The sequence below is a fragment of the Podarcis pityusensis genome (assembly GCF_964106645.2).
Source record: "Podarcis pityusensis genome assembly, chromosome: 12".
In the NCBI taxonomy this organism is placed as follows: domain Eukaryota; kingdom Metazoa; phylum Chordata; class Lepidosauria; order Squamata; family Lacertidae; genus Podarcis; species Podarcis pityusensis.
The window spans coordinates 3,886,269-3,904,070 of NC_138037.1; the positions used below are offsets into that span (position 1 = coordinate 3,886,269).

At 44.1% G+C, this 17,802-nt stretch overlaps 1 protein-coding gene across 13 annotated transcripts in view; it reads left to right on the forward strand.

Moving 5' to 3' along the window:
* The window catches only part of MAP4 (microtubule associated protein 4), a 178,330-nt gene that overhangs the window by 19,124 nt on the left and 141,404 nt on the right, over positions 1-17,802 (forward strand). For all 13 annotated transcript variants that reach the window (XM_080973947.1, XM_080973943.1, XM_080973950.1 and 10 more), the window contains exon 2: positions 397-661. In XM_080973947.1, the coding sequence (XP_080830073.1) occupies positions 424-661 (238 nt within the window). In that variant the 5' untranslated portion in view covers positions 397-423. The remainder of the gene's footprint in view (positions 1-396; positions 662-17,802) is intronic.

A 17,802-nucleotide genomic window follows, 5' to 3' on the forward strand; every position in this document is an offset into this window, starting at 1 on the left:
ACAAAGGCATGATTTGATCATCAGCCATGTTGTGTCAGAGCAGCCATTGCCAACATTGCGCCCTCCAGCTGTTTTGGACTACAACTCCCATAAGCCTTAGCCAGACGGTAGTTGTAGTCCAAAACAGCTGGAGCGTACCAGGTTGGCAAATGCTGGAGCTCAGCCAATTTGGGTGCACCTATCTCTCTTTAGGTCAGGAAATACCTGAATTATTTTGACTTTTATCATCATGATTCTGATCCTCATTGACTTAGTCTGTTGAGTCTCTTCCACTGTACTTTTCAGACTGATTGTGTCTGTAGAGTGGCTTGTCCCAAACCTCCCAATGAACTTCACTGTGACAGACAAAATTATCTCATGGCTCCTCTCCTCCTCTTCTCTCCTTTTCTTTCCCAGTTTTTTTAGTCCGCAAAGGTGTGAACCATGGCTGACTTCGACCACAACCTGAGTCTGGCGGACGCCTTGACGGAGCCGCAGCCGCAGATCGAGGAGGAAGTGAAGCGAGATTTCATTGCCACCCTGGAGGCGGAGAAATTTGACGACATGGTTGGGGAAACGGTTGGCAAAACGGACTACGTCCCTCTTCTCGACGACGACGACCCGAAGCCTGGGAACCAGGAAGCGAAAACCAAACCCCATGCTGACAACGCCCCTGCGGAGCGTAAGTGAAGCTCGGCTGTGAATGCTTTGGGCTGTGTGGTTGGGGGTGTGTGGTGCCCAGTGGACAGAAGAGCCCCGGAGTCAACGATGCAATGTTGCAACACTGCCATGCCCCCTGGGAAGGGCACAGCACTTTTGCTGTGCATCCTCTGAGGGTGGGTGGGAGTGGTTTTCTTGCCCTCTCTTCTTTGTCTCTTCCACTGCTCAGGAAAGCAAGGGTGAGGCGACGAGTGGGCAGGTGTGTTGTTGGCAACGTCTTTGCTTGGTCTACCTGTGGTACCTTCTGTGTGTGCGCACCGGGTATTGCTAAATGCTGCAAGGTGGGACGGGGAGAGGAGACGTGGGATTTGTCAAGACAAAGGTTAATGTCCTCAAGCCCAGAAGCCCCTGCAACTGTCACTATATCCTGTTCAGGTGATCATGGCAACTCTGGATGGCCTTGTGCAGGCATAGGCAAACTTGGCCCTCCGGATGTTTTGGGACTACAACTCCCATGATCCCTAGCTAACAGGACCAGTGGTCAGGGATGATGGGAATTGTAGTCTCAAAAAACATATGGAGGGCTGAGTTTGCCTATGCCTGGCCTTGAGTATGATGTAGGCAAAAAATGTGTGGATTTTTTGTTCATCCAGTGGGAATGATGAATTACTGGGCAGACCCCAGTTTCCTGGAAAGTTTAGGGGATTCTGGAGTCGAGGTTGCTTTGGAGTCATCATTTGCTGCATCTATATCCCAGTTTTTTCTTCAAGGAGCTACACGCTTCTCCCCACTCCTCATTTAATCCCCACAACAGCCCTGTGAGGTAGGTGCGGCTGAGGGGCAGTGATAGGCCTCCTCAAGGCCACCCATTGAGCTTCATGGCTGAGTAGAGGGGGTTGAACCATCATCTCCCAGGTCCTCGTCCGACAACACTTCTCTTGTCTTCTTCTTTTTAAATTTGTATACTACTCTTCATCTGCAAATCTCAGGGCGGTTCACAACATAAAATTACAAAATTATGGATGGATTGGATGCTCCCTTCATAATATCACCTTCGCGCACCCTTATAATGCATCACAACGCATTCTTTGAAAGGAAGCAGCAGCATTTTCTTCCATTGCATCATCTCCCTCTCAGGCCTTGCCTTGCCTCGCCATCCCCTCCCCTTTCTCCTTCCTCCCAGTACCCCAGCTGGTGCCATCCAAGGTCTGTTTCCTCTCTCCTTCCGTTTCTGCAATTCTTTGGGCACCCTCCTGTCATTGCCTGTTGTCTGGACTGTCACTGTTTCCTGTCTGGCTTCCGCTCTCCAGTCAACTGAGGATGCTTTCGCTGAACTCTTTTCTTTCTGTGGCTCCGCATGTGTTCTTCCTGTGCTTGCCATGCCTTTTATGTCCTTAAACTGAGACCACAGCATGCTTTACACCAGCCCTCCCACCCTGGGCGCCCTCCAGGTGTTCTGGACTTCAACTCCCACTGGTTCCAGCCAGCATGGGGTGGTTGGCAGGAGTCATAGTCCAAAATATCTGGGGGGCGCCAAGTTGGAGAAGGCTAGAATCATAGAGTTGCAGCATTGAAAGGGACCACAAGGGTCTTCTAGCCCAGCCCCATAATGCTTTGCTCCACTCCATGCAAGTTTATTAACTTCAGCTCAAAAAACCTCTGCCTACCCCTTTTTTCCCTTTCCCCCTTTCCTAAGTTGAGTACAGTAAATAATAATTCCTAACTTCCCAGTCTCCTGTTTCTTCCCTCTTTTTCGGCTTATGCAATAATGCTCAAGGCCCTGTCTTTAGAGAACCCTTATTTATATAACCTTTCTTTAAAAGTAAACATACATCTTGTGTCAGGATGTATAACTTGTCTCTTCTGGTGAGCCTAGCCATGTCTCGCCCGAGAGCGCCTGAATTTGTCGCCCGCGAGGGAAAATACCTAATATTAGCTTCCAAAACCGAAACAGATTGGTGAGCCCTTGGGGAAGGCGGCCGGGGGTGGGGGGCTCGGGAGTGGGGAGAGAACTTCAAGGGATGTGAAATATTGCAGGCTCCGTAGCAAAGCTCTTGCCTTGATCTCTTTCTGAAGGGGACTCCAGTGTTTGCAGATTAGATTTCGTTTGCACTGTCTTCCTGCTTGTGTCTGACAGGTGAGAATCTGACCAGCTTACTGGGCCCAAACTGAAAGGTTTGCAGCTTCATAGCGCAGCGTAAGAGGTACAAGGTGGAGGGCCCCAGGTGAGAGAGGCTCACAATTGTGTCTAAAGATTTTGCAAGCTGCTAGGAACTGTTGTCAGCTGAAAGGCATATTCAGGGCGCGAAAGCTGGAGTTCATTTCTGCATGCCCATTTGGGCTGCTTTGGCAGGCGCAACAAGGCAGGTGTGGCTGCTTACAATGCCAGCTTTTTATGTAGCACTTGAGACGTCTTCAGGTATGTACCCTGCAGTTCTTACAACAACCCTACAAGGTAGGTCAGTGATATGATCCCCTTGTTAAACAGGCTGGTGCTGATGGTGTGGGCATGCCTAAGGCCAAGCAGTGTGATCATGGCAGGGGGGAGGTCTGAACTGGGGGTTTCCTGGCTCACAGCTCAGTCTCTGCAGTTGTTGTGGGACACTAACCAGGAGAGGCCAGTTCTTGTTAGTTCTCAGGCTACATGATTTGCCTGTGTCCCCAACTTGGGATAGTGGAATGGGCTGCGGAGAGAAAATAAATGTGAACAGGGTGAAATGAGTTAATGTATATAGTATTTTACGGAGTAGCTGAACCCAGTCTATGCATTCCAAATGTACTGAGTGTCTGTCCTAGTAATGGACAGATGGCCTGTTATGCACCTACTTATTATCCCTCTTGCTCTGGAAGTGAAACAGACATGCTTGGGGTTTCTCTAACGCTTCAGTTGCAGTCTTTGTGCCCATGACAATTGGAAAAAAAGTATTCTGAAGGGTACAGTGTTTCAGGATCTTTAAACTGGTGGCTTCCTGACATTTTTTTCTTCTTTTCTCTTTCTTGGCCACCAGAGTAATATCAACAGTTATAAAGCAATAGGAACATGTTTTTACCTTTGAAAGGCTAAGGGTTTTGGTTGATAAGATACCCCATTTTGAGACTTGGACAGACCAAAGTAAGGTTTAGCTGGTCGCTCTGGAGAGAACAATGTCTTGCTTGCTTCATCCCTCTGAATTATTTTACTAACTTGATACTGAACCCTTTATTAGATTTATGCTGTCAGAGAAAGGAGGAGGAAGTATGTTCATCTTTTGGTGTGAAGGATCCTGGATGGGGCAAGGGTTGCACTGGGGTGATCTCATTCTTTTTCGGCCTGCCGGTTCTAGAATTTTGGGAACACCTCTTGCCTTCCGCTCTCTTCCTTCTTACTAATTTCCCCCTTTCTTGAGGCAAAATGAGATCAGTCCTGGAGGAGAGAAAAATATTACATCCATGGGTGTAACTATTTAGCTAGGTACTTTTGCCTCTGGATCTTAATGAGACACCTATGTTTCATCAGGGCTGGGTGGATCTTTGCGGAAATACCTGGTGTATGGCCCTAATAGATGTTGAGATGTTACTTTTCAGGGGACAGCATTCTTCCAGAGACCTGGCTGCCTTGTCTGGGAACGTAAACTTGTGTTAGAATATTCATCATTGTGAATCAGATGGTCTGGGGTGGAGAGCTCATAGCCTGTATGTGTCCCTCAAGCTGATTTGATGCACCGTCCGGCTCTCCAAATGCCGTACGCCTTCTCTTAGTTATCAGGTCTGCTGCTGGCTTGGATGAGAAGGATCAGAGAAGGAAGTGAGAGAGACGACCATAAAGAGAGAAATGCAGGGGAAAGCTGAAATGTTTGGGGAGGGATTAGCAAGGTGAAAAATGGGGTAGTGGGGAAAGAGGTAAAAAGAGCCCCGTTATCTTGCAGGGAGCCATGAGTTGGTGGAGCCCAGAAGTCAAGAAGGAAGTGCAGTGTGAACCTGGGAAGTAGAAAGGCAGGTCCTTGCAGTAAATTGAATTAATTTTATATGAAATGATTTTAGAATGTTGTATTATTTTATTATTGTTAGCCACCCTGAGCCCGGCTTCGGCTGGGGAGGGTGGGATATAAATAAAATTATTATTATTATTATTATTATTATTATTATTATTATTACTACTCTGATGGAGGCTAGCAGGCATCTGTTTTCCTGTGTGGGAGGAAGAAGGGAGCTGGAAGGGATTCGTTCTCTGGGAAATAAGAAAGAGGTGTGTGGGAGAGAAAGTGAGTGATTGAGCGATATATCCCGTATTTTCGCTCCATAAGACGCACTTAAAAAAAAAAAAAAAAAAAAAAAAAAAAAAAAAAAGTAAGGGGGGATGCTTCCGGGACGCCGCGGCCACGGGAAGGAGCGCGCGAGGCAACTCGTCTGAGGAGCCTCGAACAGCGTGGGGGTCTTAGAGGGGTCACGAAGGCTCCGTGAACCCCTAAACCACAGGTGGAATATCCTGTTGGCCATAACACCCAGCAAGGCTGCGTGTGCTCGCCTGTGTTGCCGGCGTTTAACAAGGCTGGAGCCGCAGCGAGAAGGGGAAATATCAGACTCCATGCTGTGAAGCCTCAGGCTCCGAGTGAAAGCGGCGGACCTCCGACAACAGAGGAAAAGCTGGGAAATAGTTCTAAAGCTTTGATGAAAGCAGAGGAGGGAGAACACTGGAAAACAAACAATCAATCAAAGTAAAAGCAAAAGGAATGTTGAATGAAGTACCCAGCGGAGAAGTAATTAAAGACAAAAGAAGGAGGAATTCACCACTGGCGGTAAGAATGATAAAGGAGTAAAGCGAAAAGCTGGCAGACGTGAATGAAAGAGCAAGAAAGTAACCGCTAGCGAGGGGAAGGAATATCCTCGGTAATAAAGTACATTTTACAAAGTACAAAGTACAAAGAGTTGGAAGCAAGATAATATTGAGTTTTCTTTTTTTTGATTGAGAGACTCTTTACCGGGTTTGAGAGGAGGAAAGGAGGTTTCTGGGGCATTTGGTTGATGCTTTAACTGACAGGTTTTTTGAGGACGTTATTGTTAACAACAACTTTTTTTGTTTGAAGTGGGTGGAAGAAAGCCTGGGTCTTCCCCAGACCTTAATGCTGGTTTTATGTTAGTGACTTCCCTATGGGTATAAAAAAGGGAGGAGGAAGCCATTTCGAGACTTATCTTGGCTTTGTTACCTGCCATTTCATCTTGTCCTTGATCTACTACGCCTCTGCATGTATTTGAGATTTAAAGGGACATGTGCCAAAAGCCAAATAGGAGAATTTAAACCAGCATAAAGAACACTTCCTGAAGAACCTCCAAGTCTCCAGTAAAGGAAAATTTTTGGTGACGCCAGACCTCTATTATACCACCCTCTAAGAGGACAAAGACTGTAAAAGGTAAAGACTGTAAAACTTTGTGTATAGCCTGATGTGTGATGACTAATATCTGTTATTATACCCCAACGCCAGACCCAGTAACTTATTAACCTATTAGAGACTATCGGTGATCCTGTGCCTCATCCCTTTTTGAACAACATTAGTGTGGTGGACCCCAAGACCTTTCAAGCCTACAAAATGACAAACGGTGCAAAAAAAGGCGTGGCAACACCAGCGGAAAGGAGGTCGTCGAGGCAAGAGGATGCTAAGGAAAGTAAAGAAATTAAAGACTATAGCAGTCTGATGGCCGAAATAAGGAAAGAATTCAAAAATAATGAACAATATATTGAGAGAAAATTACTTGAGGTACAGGACACTTTGGATAAGAAATTGGAGGGAGTGGTGGGGGAATTGACAGGAAAAGTTAAAGATTTATCAGTAAGAACTAAGGTTTTGGAAGATTCAATGAAAAAGGTGCAAAAAGATACGAAAACTAGTAAGAAGGAGGTGGATAGAATTAGAGTAGAAGTTAAAGAGATAGAAAGAGTGCAGGAAGAGTTGTTGGACAATATGGCTATGACGCAAATGAGACAAAATCAAACCAACCTAAAACTGAGGGGTGTACCAGAGACCCCAAATGAGAATATTAGATCTAAAATGATAAAAGAGCTGGCAACTTGGTTAAATAAGAGCGAGGAGGAGATAAACTGTCATTTAGTAAATGTTTTTCGAATAAGACCAAAATTAGACAGAGCCAGAAAGAAAAAGTTGCCAGGTGATGTAATTGTCATGTTCAACACTTTGGAAATAAGAAATGAAATACTGCAACAGAACCACATAAAAAGGTTATATATTGGAGGAAGCCCAATTATTATCTTTAGAGAAATTCCTTCGAGATTTCTTCGAAGGAGAGAGCCATACAAAAAATTAACAAACCAATTGAAGAAGAATGGGATATTGTATAGATGGGAGTTTCCCGAAGGCGTTTCATTCTACTTTAAGGAAAAAAGGTTTAAATTAAGCACCAGTATTGAACTCCAAAAATTTGCGAGGAGATACGAGAAGGACCTGGGAAAAGTTGAAGGGGAGGTGGAAAGGGAGGAACGACAGAGAGACGAGGAGGGTGAAGGGAGTGAAGAAGAAGAAAAAGAGGCGAGCTTAACAGGAGAAGGAGAAGAACAAGAGGAGGAAAGCAAGGAACAGTAGTCCCTATTTAATCTAGTTAAATTAGCTAGAATAGTTTAATAGATGGCTTTAAAAACAATAACCTGGAATGTAAAAGGTTTGAATAATAAAAATAAGAGGAACCAGATTGCACATGTATTGTTGAAAAAGAATTGGGATTTAATTTGTCTTCAAGAAACGCATGTTATAGGAAAACACAAGAGAGTATTAAGTAATAAGAGATTGGGACTGGACTTTGTGACCTCCGACAAGGTTAAGAAAAGAGGGGTAGTAATTTATATAAAGGAAAAATATGACCCGCAATTACTGTACAAAGATGAACATGGGAGAATAGTGGTGGTACAGATGGTGTTTCATGGAGAAAAAATAGTTGTGGTTGGAATATACGCCCCGAATGAGAAAAAATCAGCTTTCTTTTTGGAATTAGATAATATACTAATGGAATGGATGGACCAGAAAATGATATTGATGGGAGATTTTAATGGGGTGGTGACGCCGAATATGGATAGATTAACAAAAAGACAAGATGGGAAAGAAGGTAAACTACCACGATCTTTCTTCGACATGGTAAATAATTTGGGATTGACGGATGTCTGGAGGTTTAAAAACCCTACTGCAAAACAATTCACTTTTTTTTCAAATCCGAATCAGAGCTGGGGGAGGATAGACAGTATTTGGGTCTCGAGGGAATTGGTACAGAACTTAATTAAGTCTGAAATTTGGCCCCGAACTTTATCTGATCATAGTGCGGTTTCCATGGAGTTAAAAGGTAGAGAGGTTAAAACAGCCAGATGGAGAATGAATGAATATTTATTTAATGATCAAAGGATAGTAAATAAGGCTATAGAAACAATTGAAGAATACTTTAGGTGGAATTTAAATGGAGAAACTTCCATAGAGACGGTGTGGGACGCAGGAAAAGCGGTCATGAGGGGTTTTTTGATTCAGAAAAATACCCAATTAAGAAAAGAAAAAGAAAAAAAGAAAGAGCAGATTTTAACACAGATTATGGAAAATGAAAGAAAATTAACTGTTAACCCTAGTGAAGAAAGTTTAAAACAGAACTTAAAAATACTACAAGCTAAATTTGCTACAATAATTAACCAAGAGATAGAGTGGAAAATTAAGAGGATGAATCAAAAGAACTTTGAGTCCGCAAATAAGATAGGGAAATATCTAGCGTGGCAGTTGAGAGAAAGGAAGAAGTTGAGTACGATCAGTAAAATAAAAGAAGGAGATATGATTATGGAAGAACCAAAAGAAATAAAAAGAATATTCCAAAGATATTATAAGGATTTGTACAAAAGAGGAGAGGAAACAGAACAAGAAATAGATCAATTTCTGCAAAAACACCATCTGGAACAAATTGTAGAAGATGAAAGAGCAGCACTAGAGGAGAAAATAACACAGGAAGAGATAAAAAAGGCTATTAAAAAGATGAAAGCTGAGAAGGCGCCGGGACCGGACGGCCTTCCGGCCAAATATTATAAAATATTAATTAACCAAATATCACCAGTGCTGGGAGAGGTTATGAACAATATATTGAGAGAAGGAAAGATACCTAATACCTGGAAGGAAGCCTATGTTACATTGATCCCTAAAAAAGAGGTGGACACTATGGAAGTAAAGAACTATAGGCCAATCTCATTATTAAATAATGATTATAAGCTATTTGCAGACATAATGGCGGAAAGATTAAAGAAGGTCTTGATTAATAAAATTCATGGTGATCAAACAGGATTTCTCCCAGGGAGACAATTACGGGATAATGTAAGGAATTTGATTGACATTATTGAATACCTGGACATGAAAATAGACAGAAAAGCCGCACTGGTTTTCATAGACGCCGAAAAGGCATTTGACAATGTTTCCTGGAACTTCCTAAAGAAGGTTTTGGAAAGGATGGGAATTGGCGAAAAATTTAGAAGAGGCATAGAAGCAATATACAAAGAACAGAAAGCAAAGCTGGTGATAAATAATAATACAACAGAATATTTTAACATTTATAAAGGGACCAGACAAGGTTGCCCCCTGTCCCCCTTATTATTTATTGTAATTTTGGAAGTACTTAATAAGAGACTGAGGGAAGCAACAGAAGTGAAAGGAATTAGAGTAGGAAAGAAGGAATTCAAAATTAAAGCCTTTGCCGACGATATTGTTCTGACTTTGGAAGATCCACAAGATAGTGTAAAAGAAGCATTACAAAAAATTGAGGAATTTGGAGAGGTGGCAGGTTTTAAGGTAAACAAGAATAAAACTAAAATGCTGGTTAAAAATCTAACTAAGGAAGAAACGAAAGATCTAGAACAAAAAGTGGAAATCATGGTGGTGAAAAAAGTGAAATATTTGGGAGTGTGGATCACGGCAAAAAACATAAACCTATATAAAGATAATTACGAAGTTATATGGAAAAAAATAAAGAAAGATCTGGAAATATGGGGGAGGATGAAATTTTCCTTTTTAGGGAAGATAGCAGTGGTTAAAATGAACGTTTTGCCGAGGATGTTGTTTTTATTTCAAACTCTTCCAGTTATTAAAGGTTTAAAACAATGTAAAGAATGGCAGAGAACCCTGATGAAATTCATCTGGCAGGGGAAAAGACCAAGGATTAAACTGAAAATACTAACTGATAAAAAGGAAAGAGGAGGTTTTGCTCTCCCAGATCTGAGCCTATATTATGAAGCAGCGTGCCTACTGTGGCTAAAAGATTGGATAAAATTGGAGAACAGAGACCTACTAGATTTAGAAGGTTTCAATAATCGGTATGGGTGGCACGCATATCTCTGGTACGAGAAGGTGAAAGTCCATAGGGCTTTCTTAAACCATATTTTCAGGGGACCAATATATCAGGTCTGGGAAAGAAATAAGAACCTTCTCGAAAGAAAAACACCATGGTGGATTTCACCAGTAGAGGTCTTAACAATAAAAAAAAACAACATGGAAGGGAAGACAGCCACCTACGAAGATTTGGTAAGAAAATCAGAACAAGGGCTTAAACTTAAACCGTATGAGGAAATAAAGGATCAATTCACCGGTTGGCTACAATATCATCAGGTGAATGATATGTTAAAACAAGATAAAAGAAAAATGGGCTTTGAGGACAAGAAATCAAAATTCAATATAGAAATAATAGAAGGCAAAAACAAAACATTGTCTAAATTATACGACATATTACTGGAATGGCATACAAAAGACGAGGAAGTCAAAGAGGCAATGATTAAATGGGCAATTGACTTCGGTTATAACATCGAGTTTGAAAAGTGGTTGAAATTGTGGAATAGAGATATTAAATTTACGGCCTGTACGAGTTTGAGAGAAAATGTTTGGAAAATGCTCTATAGATGGTATCTTACGCCGGCAAAATTGGCTAAAATCTATAGATCAGAAAATAAGACATGCTGGAAATGTGGTGAAGTGGAGGGAGACCTCTACCATATGTGGTGGCAATGCAACAAGGTGAAGGTTTTTTGGGAAGCAATTTATAATGAACTTAAAAAAGTTTTTAAATATACTTTTCCCAAGAGACCTGAGGCCTTTTTGCTGGGAATAATGGGTAAGGAAATAAAAAATGAAGATAAAAAAATATTTCTCTATGCCACCACAGCCGCAAGAATTATGCTGGCACAAAACTGGAAAATAGAAACTATTCCTAACATAAGTGACTGGCAGGTCAAAATGATCAACTATGCCGAGCTAGATAGATTAACAGGCAGAATACGAGACCAAGACGACCAGAAATTTCAAAAAAATTGGAGTAAATTTTGGAATTATATTGGAACGGATATATAGGAGGAACTGGCGGTATTAGAAAAACTTTATCAGCTAATAACTATAAACTTTAATAAACTAATTACGCAATCCGAGATTTATTTGATACTTACCAAAAGGGTGAAGGGAAGTCAAAGGCTAAGGAGAGCCTAATGGTTATATTATTATTTTTTGTATGATTGTATGTTTCCTTTTTGTAGAGTATGAAAATAGGATGAATAATTTATGTTAAAATGTTTATTTTTGTATTTGTTAGTTCTTTTTTTCTTTTTCTTTTTTTTTTGTACAAATTCTGAATAAAAATTTACTTGCCAAAAAAAAAAAGTAAGGGGAAATGTATGTGCGTCTTATGGAGCGAATTCAGGCGGGAGGCTCTGCTCAGCGCTCCCTTTAAAGAGCCGCGTGGAGCGTGTGTGCAGCTCTTGGGGGCTTTTCCCTGAGGAGGGAAAAGGGCAGCCCGTCAATCCCTTCTCCCTCCTCGGGGAACAGCCCCCAAGAGCCGCACACACGCTCCACGCGGCTCTTTAAAGGAAGCGCGGCTCTTGGGGGCTTTTCTGGGAGGTGGTGGAAGGGACTGATGAGCTGCCCTTCTCCATCCTCGGGCAAAAGCCCCCAAGAACCCCACACACGCTCCGCGCACTCTTTAAAGGAAGCGCAGCTCTTGGGGGCTTTTCCCAAGAGCGATCCCTCTTGTTCTGGCTTCTGGCTTCTGGCTTAGGCGTGCGAAGCCTCTTCAGGGCAGGGCGAGCCTTCCTCCTGCTGCCCTGAAGAGGCTTCGCATGGCTATCCCAGAAGCCAGAACAGCAAGAGGGATCGCCGTTCTGGCTTCTGGGATTCAGAATATTTTTTTTCTTGTTTTCCTCCTCCAAACACTAGGTGTGTCTTGTGGTCTGGTGCGTCTTAGAGAGTGAAAAATATGGTATACAGTGGTACCTCGGGTTAAGAACTTGATTCGTTCTGGAGGTCTGTTCTTAACCTGAAACTGTACTTAACCTGAAGCACCACTTTAACTAATGGGGCCTTCCGCTGCCTCCGGAGCACGATTTCTGTTCTCATCCTGAAGCAAAGTTCTTAACCCAAGGTACTGTTTCTGGGTTAGCGGAGTCTGTAACTTGAAGCATATGTAACCCGAGGTACCACTGTATGCGCATGCGCACGCGCGCGCGCGCACACACACACACACACACACACACACACTGTATTCTGTGGAATGGTTCTTTACACTGCTGGCTCTGATCCCTCTGGTTACCGCTGAGGGAATTTGGTCCATGACACCCAAAAGGTGCCTTACCTGAACATAAGGAGAGCCTGCTGGATCAAGCCAATGGCCCACCTAGCCCAGCATCCAGTTCTCAGAGTAGCCAACCAGATGCCTGTGGGAAACCAGCAAGCAGGATCTGAGCACAGGAGCCTTCTCCCCTCTCCTCCTGTGGCTTCCAACAATTGGCATTCAGAAGCAATGCTGGCACCAGCTGTGGACCAGTGCCCCATATTCAGTATTGTATAAGAGTGAAGCAGTGCTGGCTTCTGGAGCCCATTTTAAGGCTGCAATCTCGGCGTGCCTTTGTGGTAGATCTTGCAAGCTTAGCAACTCATCCCTCCATTTTTATTTTTTTACTGATGTTGGGCTAAGTAGCTCATTGCGCGGCATTGCCTAAGACTGCCCAATGATCGGTAATGGAATATGCAGAAATAGCCAAATTAACAGGGAAAACTAGACAACAGGGCAAGGAAACATTTCAAAAAGAATGGGAAAAATTTATGTTGTATATAGGAAAGATAAGATGAAATAGTGAAACCAATAGAATTGGAAATAAACCTCATATCGGGAAAGATTAAGAAAAGTGATGGATAATGAAAATAATAAGCAAAATGTATAAGGAGATTAATATAACTAACATTAGTTGTAAATTGTATAACAACAAGAATTGTATAAACAGGAGGATTTATTTGTTTATGGATATACTATGGAAAATGAATAACAATATACAAAATGGATGAAAATAATGCGATAAAATTATATGTGATATAAAAACCCAGAAGGAAGGAAGGAGAGAAGTCAGCGCTTAGGAGCAAGTATAAATGTAAAATGCAGCACATTATGTGTATGTGGAGTATGTAACCGGAAAACTAATAAAGATTATTTGGGGTGGGGTGGGGGGAAGACTGCCCAATGATCTCGGAAGAGGCAGCGCTTGAACTCAGCCATCCATCGCAAGAGCCCAGCACTCTATTTCCGGCACCGTTCTGAGATGTACTGTCAGGATCGTTTAAACCTGGTGTGCATCTCCAGCTGCTGCTGTTGTTGCTTGGAGCTGCATCTGGGAAAGGCAGAAACCAAGCAGAACACCCCCCCCCCCGGCAGGAAGAGCACTTCCTTCCTATGCAGAAGCAAGCCAGGTTCCATTTATGACATCTCTTCTTGAAGCACCTTTGGTAACAGGCGAGGGGAAGCTCCTGATCTGAGACCTTGGAGAACCGCTTCCAGTTAGAGTTGATACTTCTGGCCAGATGGGCTGGTGGCCTAACTCCTATGAGGCAGCTGCATGTAGAGTCATAGAATTGTAGAGTTGCAAGGGACCTCAAGGGCCATCTAGCCCACCCCCTGCAATGCCGGAATAACCCACTGCAAAGAGGCTGTACACGGGACACTTCCCTAACCATTTGTGCAGGCTTCAGTGGTGTGATTGTGTTGTCCCGCTGTCTCGATCCTTAGCAAAGCAGGACTGGCCTTCTGGGGAATTTGAATAGAGGCTTTCTGCTGTTGGACCATCATCTGTGGGAAAAGAACTTGTGCAGGCGCTCCTTCCGTTTTCCTGCACGCAGTCCAGGCGGGGCTGTAAACAACACTTCAAGATCTAACCCTCCCATCTCCTCTCGGGAGGGGGTTGTGCCTAACTGAAATCCTTCAGCCAGATTAGACAAGGCTTAAGGAGCGATCAGATGGAGTCCCACCTGGACCTGGAGGGCTTGGGCTTGGAGAGGAGGGGCTGCCAATCCAAACAGAAATTGGCCAGGATTTCATCTTGCACAAAAGCATTTTGGGGCCACTGTGCATCTCTTCCTTTCCCCATTAACACATCATTGGGACGACATTATTTTTTTTCCTCCCACGGGGATAATAGCCAGCAAGTTGGTCTTACCAAGTGGCTGAACGTCATAATTTGACAAGTGCCAGCTAATCCTCTTACTCCATCCTTTATGTAATGCCAGGGGATTGCTTGGGGAGCAGGCGAAGCCTTGCATCTCCCCCTCCTGCCCTCCTGGAAGCCGTGCTTGCTCAGCGCCTCTGCTTTAACCTCAGAAAGTTTGGCCTTGGGTTGGTTCTTGAGGCAGCTCAGATATGTGCTGCCCCTAACTTTTGACGGGGCAACGAGGAGAGATTAACAATGCGTCCCAATAAAGATGGCAGTTTGAACTCTGCACTGACCAGATAAAGTAAGGCAGTTGTCGTGGAGGGATATCCAATTTATTGCATAAAACGATAAGGCTGTGCATGACGGGAGAAGGAATTGAAGAGAAGAAATTGCAAGCCGTAATATTTCCTCACCCCGCAACCCAACGAGAAGCAGCTGGAGTTGCAGCTTCAGCAGCCAAACATTCCTTACCCTTATCCTTTTCTTCCAACACACTTTTGTTAGGGTCTCATTTGTATAAATTTCCTTATTCCAAATTTCTGATCTAACTCGGCTTGAACATTTAAAGTTCTCCAATGCCCAGCAGAGGGTGCTGGTCATATTCACTTGGCAAACATAAGTCGCAGCGTATCCAAATGCCAATAGCAGAACAACGACAACAGCCTCACAAGGGATTGGAAGAATTGAGCAGAAGTGCCTGAAATGTCTCCTTGCGTCTCTCCTTTCCCCGTCTCCGTGCAGTAATATGAATCTCATGCAGCCAACATTTATTTTTCCTTGCAGATTTTGGGGCTGGAAGTTTGGCAGAGAGAAGCATTTTCACGCTTGAGATGAAAGATGGTGGGTGTCTAACAAAGTGCACTCTAACCTCTGGATGAGAGAGACTTTCTGCTGCCCACCAGGCCATGGCTTTTCCACCTGCCTTGCCCCCAAGCCCCCAGCCCTGGGAGCCTTTCCTAGACCATGACTTTGAGAATAGCAGAAGTAGCTAGGAAGGGGGAAGAGGAGTTCAGGGATATTTTTAAAAAACAATTTTATAAGTTGTGTGTCCTTGTTTCTCCATCTGATCCTTCTACATGGTCTTGTAGGTTTTGGGGCATTTTATGGGACGCGGGTGGTGCTGTGGGTTAAACCACAGAGCCTAGGACTTGCGGATCAGAAGGTTGGCGGTTCGAATCTCCGCGATGGGGTGAGCTCCTGTTGCTCGGTCCCTGCTCCTGCCAACCTAGCAGTTCGAAAGCACATCAAAGTGCAAGGAGATTAATAGGTACCACTCCGGCAGGAAGGTAAACGGCGTTTCCGTGCGCTGCTCTGGTTCGCCAGAAGCGGCTTAGTCATGCTGGCCACATGACCCGGAAGCTGTACGCTGGCTCCCTCGGCCAATAAAGCGAGATGAGTGCTGCAACCCCAGAGTCATCCACGACAGGGCTTTACCTTTACCTTTATGCATTGTAGCTTGTGGTTATTTTTATTGATTATCGCTTAGTAATTCTTTATTGTAATTGATAAGTGCCATTTGCTGGTATTTAATTTTACTGTTTACTATTACATTCTAATGGATAATTGAATGTTGCTTTATTTGATATAAGTTGTTTATTTTAAAGTTACTGTGACTTTTTTGTATTGGATCAGATTGTTATTACGTGTGTGATCTTTGCTGTCTTATTTTGCTGCTTCTTCATCTTGTAAACCACTTTGCGTATAGTAATAGAGAAAGGCGGTACACAAATTGAAAATGAAATGCAATTTTCATGGTGCTCTCAAAGAAGTGGCACATAGCTTGCTCTAGTGCTTGAGACTGAAATGGGTAAAATCTCTGTCCTTGGAGTCTGGTGATTCAAAGGCTCATGCTGCTCAGATCCTGAAGGTAGCATATGGTCATCCCATCCAGCAGCCATTGATAGCTTTATTCTCTCTGAATTTCTCTAATCCCCCTTTTAAATCCCACCAGTAAGAATGTAAGGGGTCCATTGGTTACATAGAAGCTGCCTTGGACCAAGTCTTCCCATGGACATCTAGGTGGGCCCTGTATGAACAGGATGATGGACTAGATGGGCCATTGGCCTGATCCTGTTTCCAGGCTGCTTCAAACCTGTTGGGAATGATCATAGATGTTTGGTTTCCCTCATCTCCTGATGAACAGCCCTGTGCTTTGAAACCTGTTGGCATTAGAACATTATAATTTGAATTAATACACCCATCTCCTGTGCCTGCTGGGTTTTCCATTTTATTCCTCTTTCGCCCAGCCCATTCCCAGTGTAACATATTCTGCAGCTTGCCCCTGGTGTTGGGATGTATGTGCTGGGACTGAGGCATGATGCCTGATCAGTGGCTATTGGATCAGAGTATTGAAGGACACAGCCTCATCCTCAAGCAACCAGCCTTCCTGTAGAGGTCTGGCTGCGGCAAGACAGATCTGTACTCCGCACTCCCTGGTTCTCCTTGAGGCATTTTCTTTTGCAGCAGCAAGAGACGGGGCGCTGAGCAGGCCGAACCATCTGTCCAACCCTCCTCTGGCGGCCTTTATCGCTGTGCCCTTACGCGTGAAATCATGCGGCTGCACGTTTCCGAGGCATGCCTTTGGGGGGAGGAGTGATTAGGCTTAATATATTGGCCCCATCTTCCTCGCTCGGGATTATCTGTTTTTTAGGGCGTGCTGTGGCTCTAAGGGTTGTTTATATAAAAAAACCCCCAATCCTTTGATCCTTTAGCCAGATGTAAGTACCATCTAATCATTTGGGCCAGGATTACGGACTTTGGACATCTTGGTTCGTTTTGCGCTCTTAAAAACCAGGTTCTTAAAATAAAAGGAGTTTTTGGAAGGGGTGTGTGTTTGTGCGTTGGGAGGGGAAGGAAAGCTAAAATGTTTAAATGCTACGCAATGTGCAGGGAGCCAGTACTCCAAATTGCAGAGACAGAAGGCAATCACCACCACCTCCGGCTCAAGCGCTGCAAAGTTGCGGGCGGGGAGAGCTGTGGGCAGCTGTGCTGAGCCACATCTGGCCTCGCGGACAGTGGTAATGGCCCGGTTGATTTCCATTTATCCATGAGCTGAATCCTTTTGTGCAGGGAGCCTCACTCCTCTCGGTTAGCTTGAGGGGGAATTGTAAGCGAGAAGAGCGAAGGGAAGCCCCACACCCCTCTGGGAGATGGGACGGAGCAAGCTGCCTTCTTGGGGCCTGTTTTTCATTTAGCTCTTGTCTGTGCAGCTGGGGCTGCTTTTTGAAGACAGTTGGGTCCTTTGATGGGGTTTCCTCAGCCCTGTTCTGCAGATAAGCTGTTTTGATTTATGCAAGCATCCCTGTTCCCAGATGCTGTTGTGCAGGAAGGAGTCTTCTTCCCCGTTGGAATAGCTGGATTAGATCTCCGCAAAGCCTGTTTTCAGTGTGTGTAAAAGCGTCTTAATTTATGCGAATCCAGCTCTTTAAAGCCCTTGAAATGGCAGTGCTGTGTGGCACCAGCGGGGAGCTCGCTTTGCCACCTTGTAAATTCAACTGCTTGATGTCCCTGAGAAAGAGGCAGAGGCGTAGCTAGGGGGGTCGGGGTGCACACCATGGGGGGCGACACCGCAAGGCCTGCAGCACGCCCAAGCCACGTGTCTTTCCTGCCTAGCTACACTGCTGGAAAGAAGCGGCTGGAATGTGACCAACCCATTTTGCAAAATGCGCCATTGGGGACACCTGAGAATGCTGGAGGCGACAGCCTCT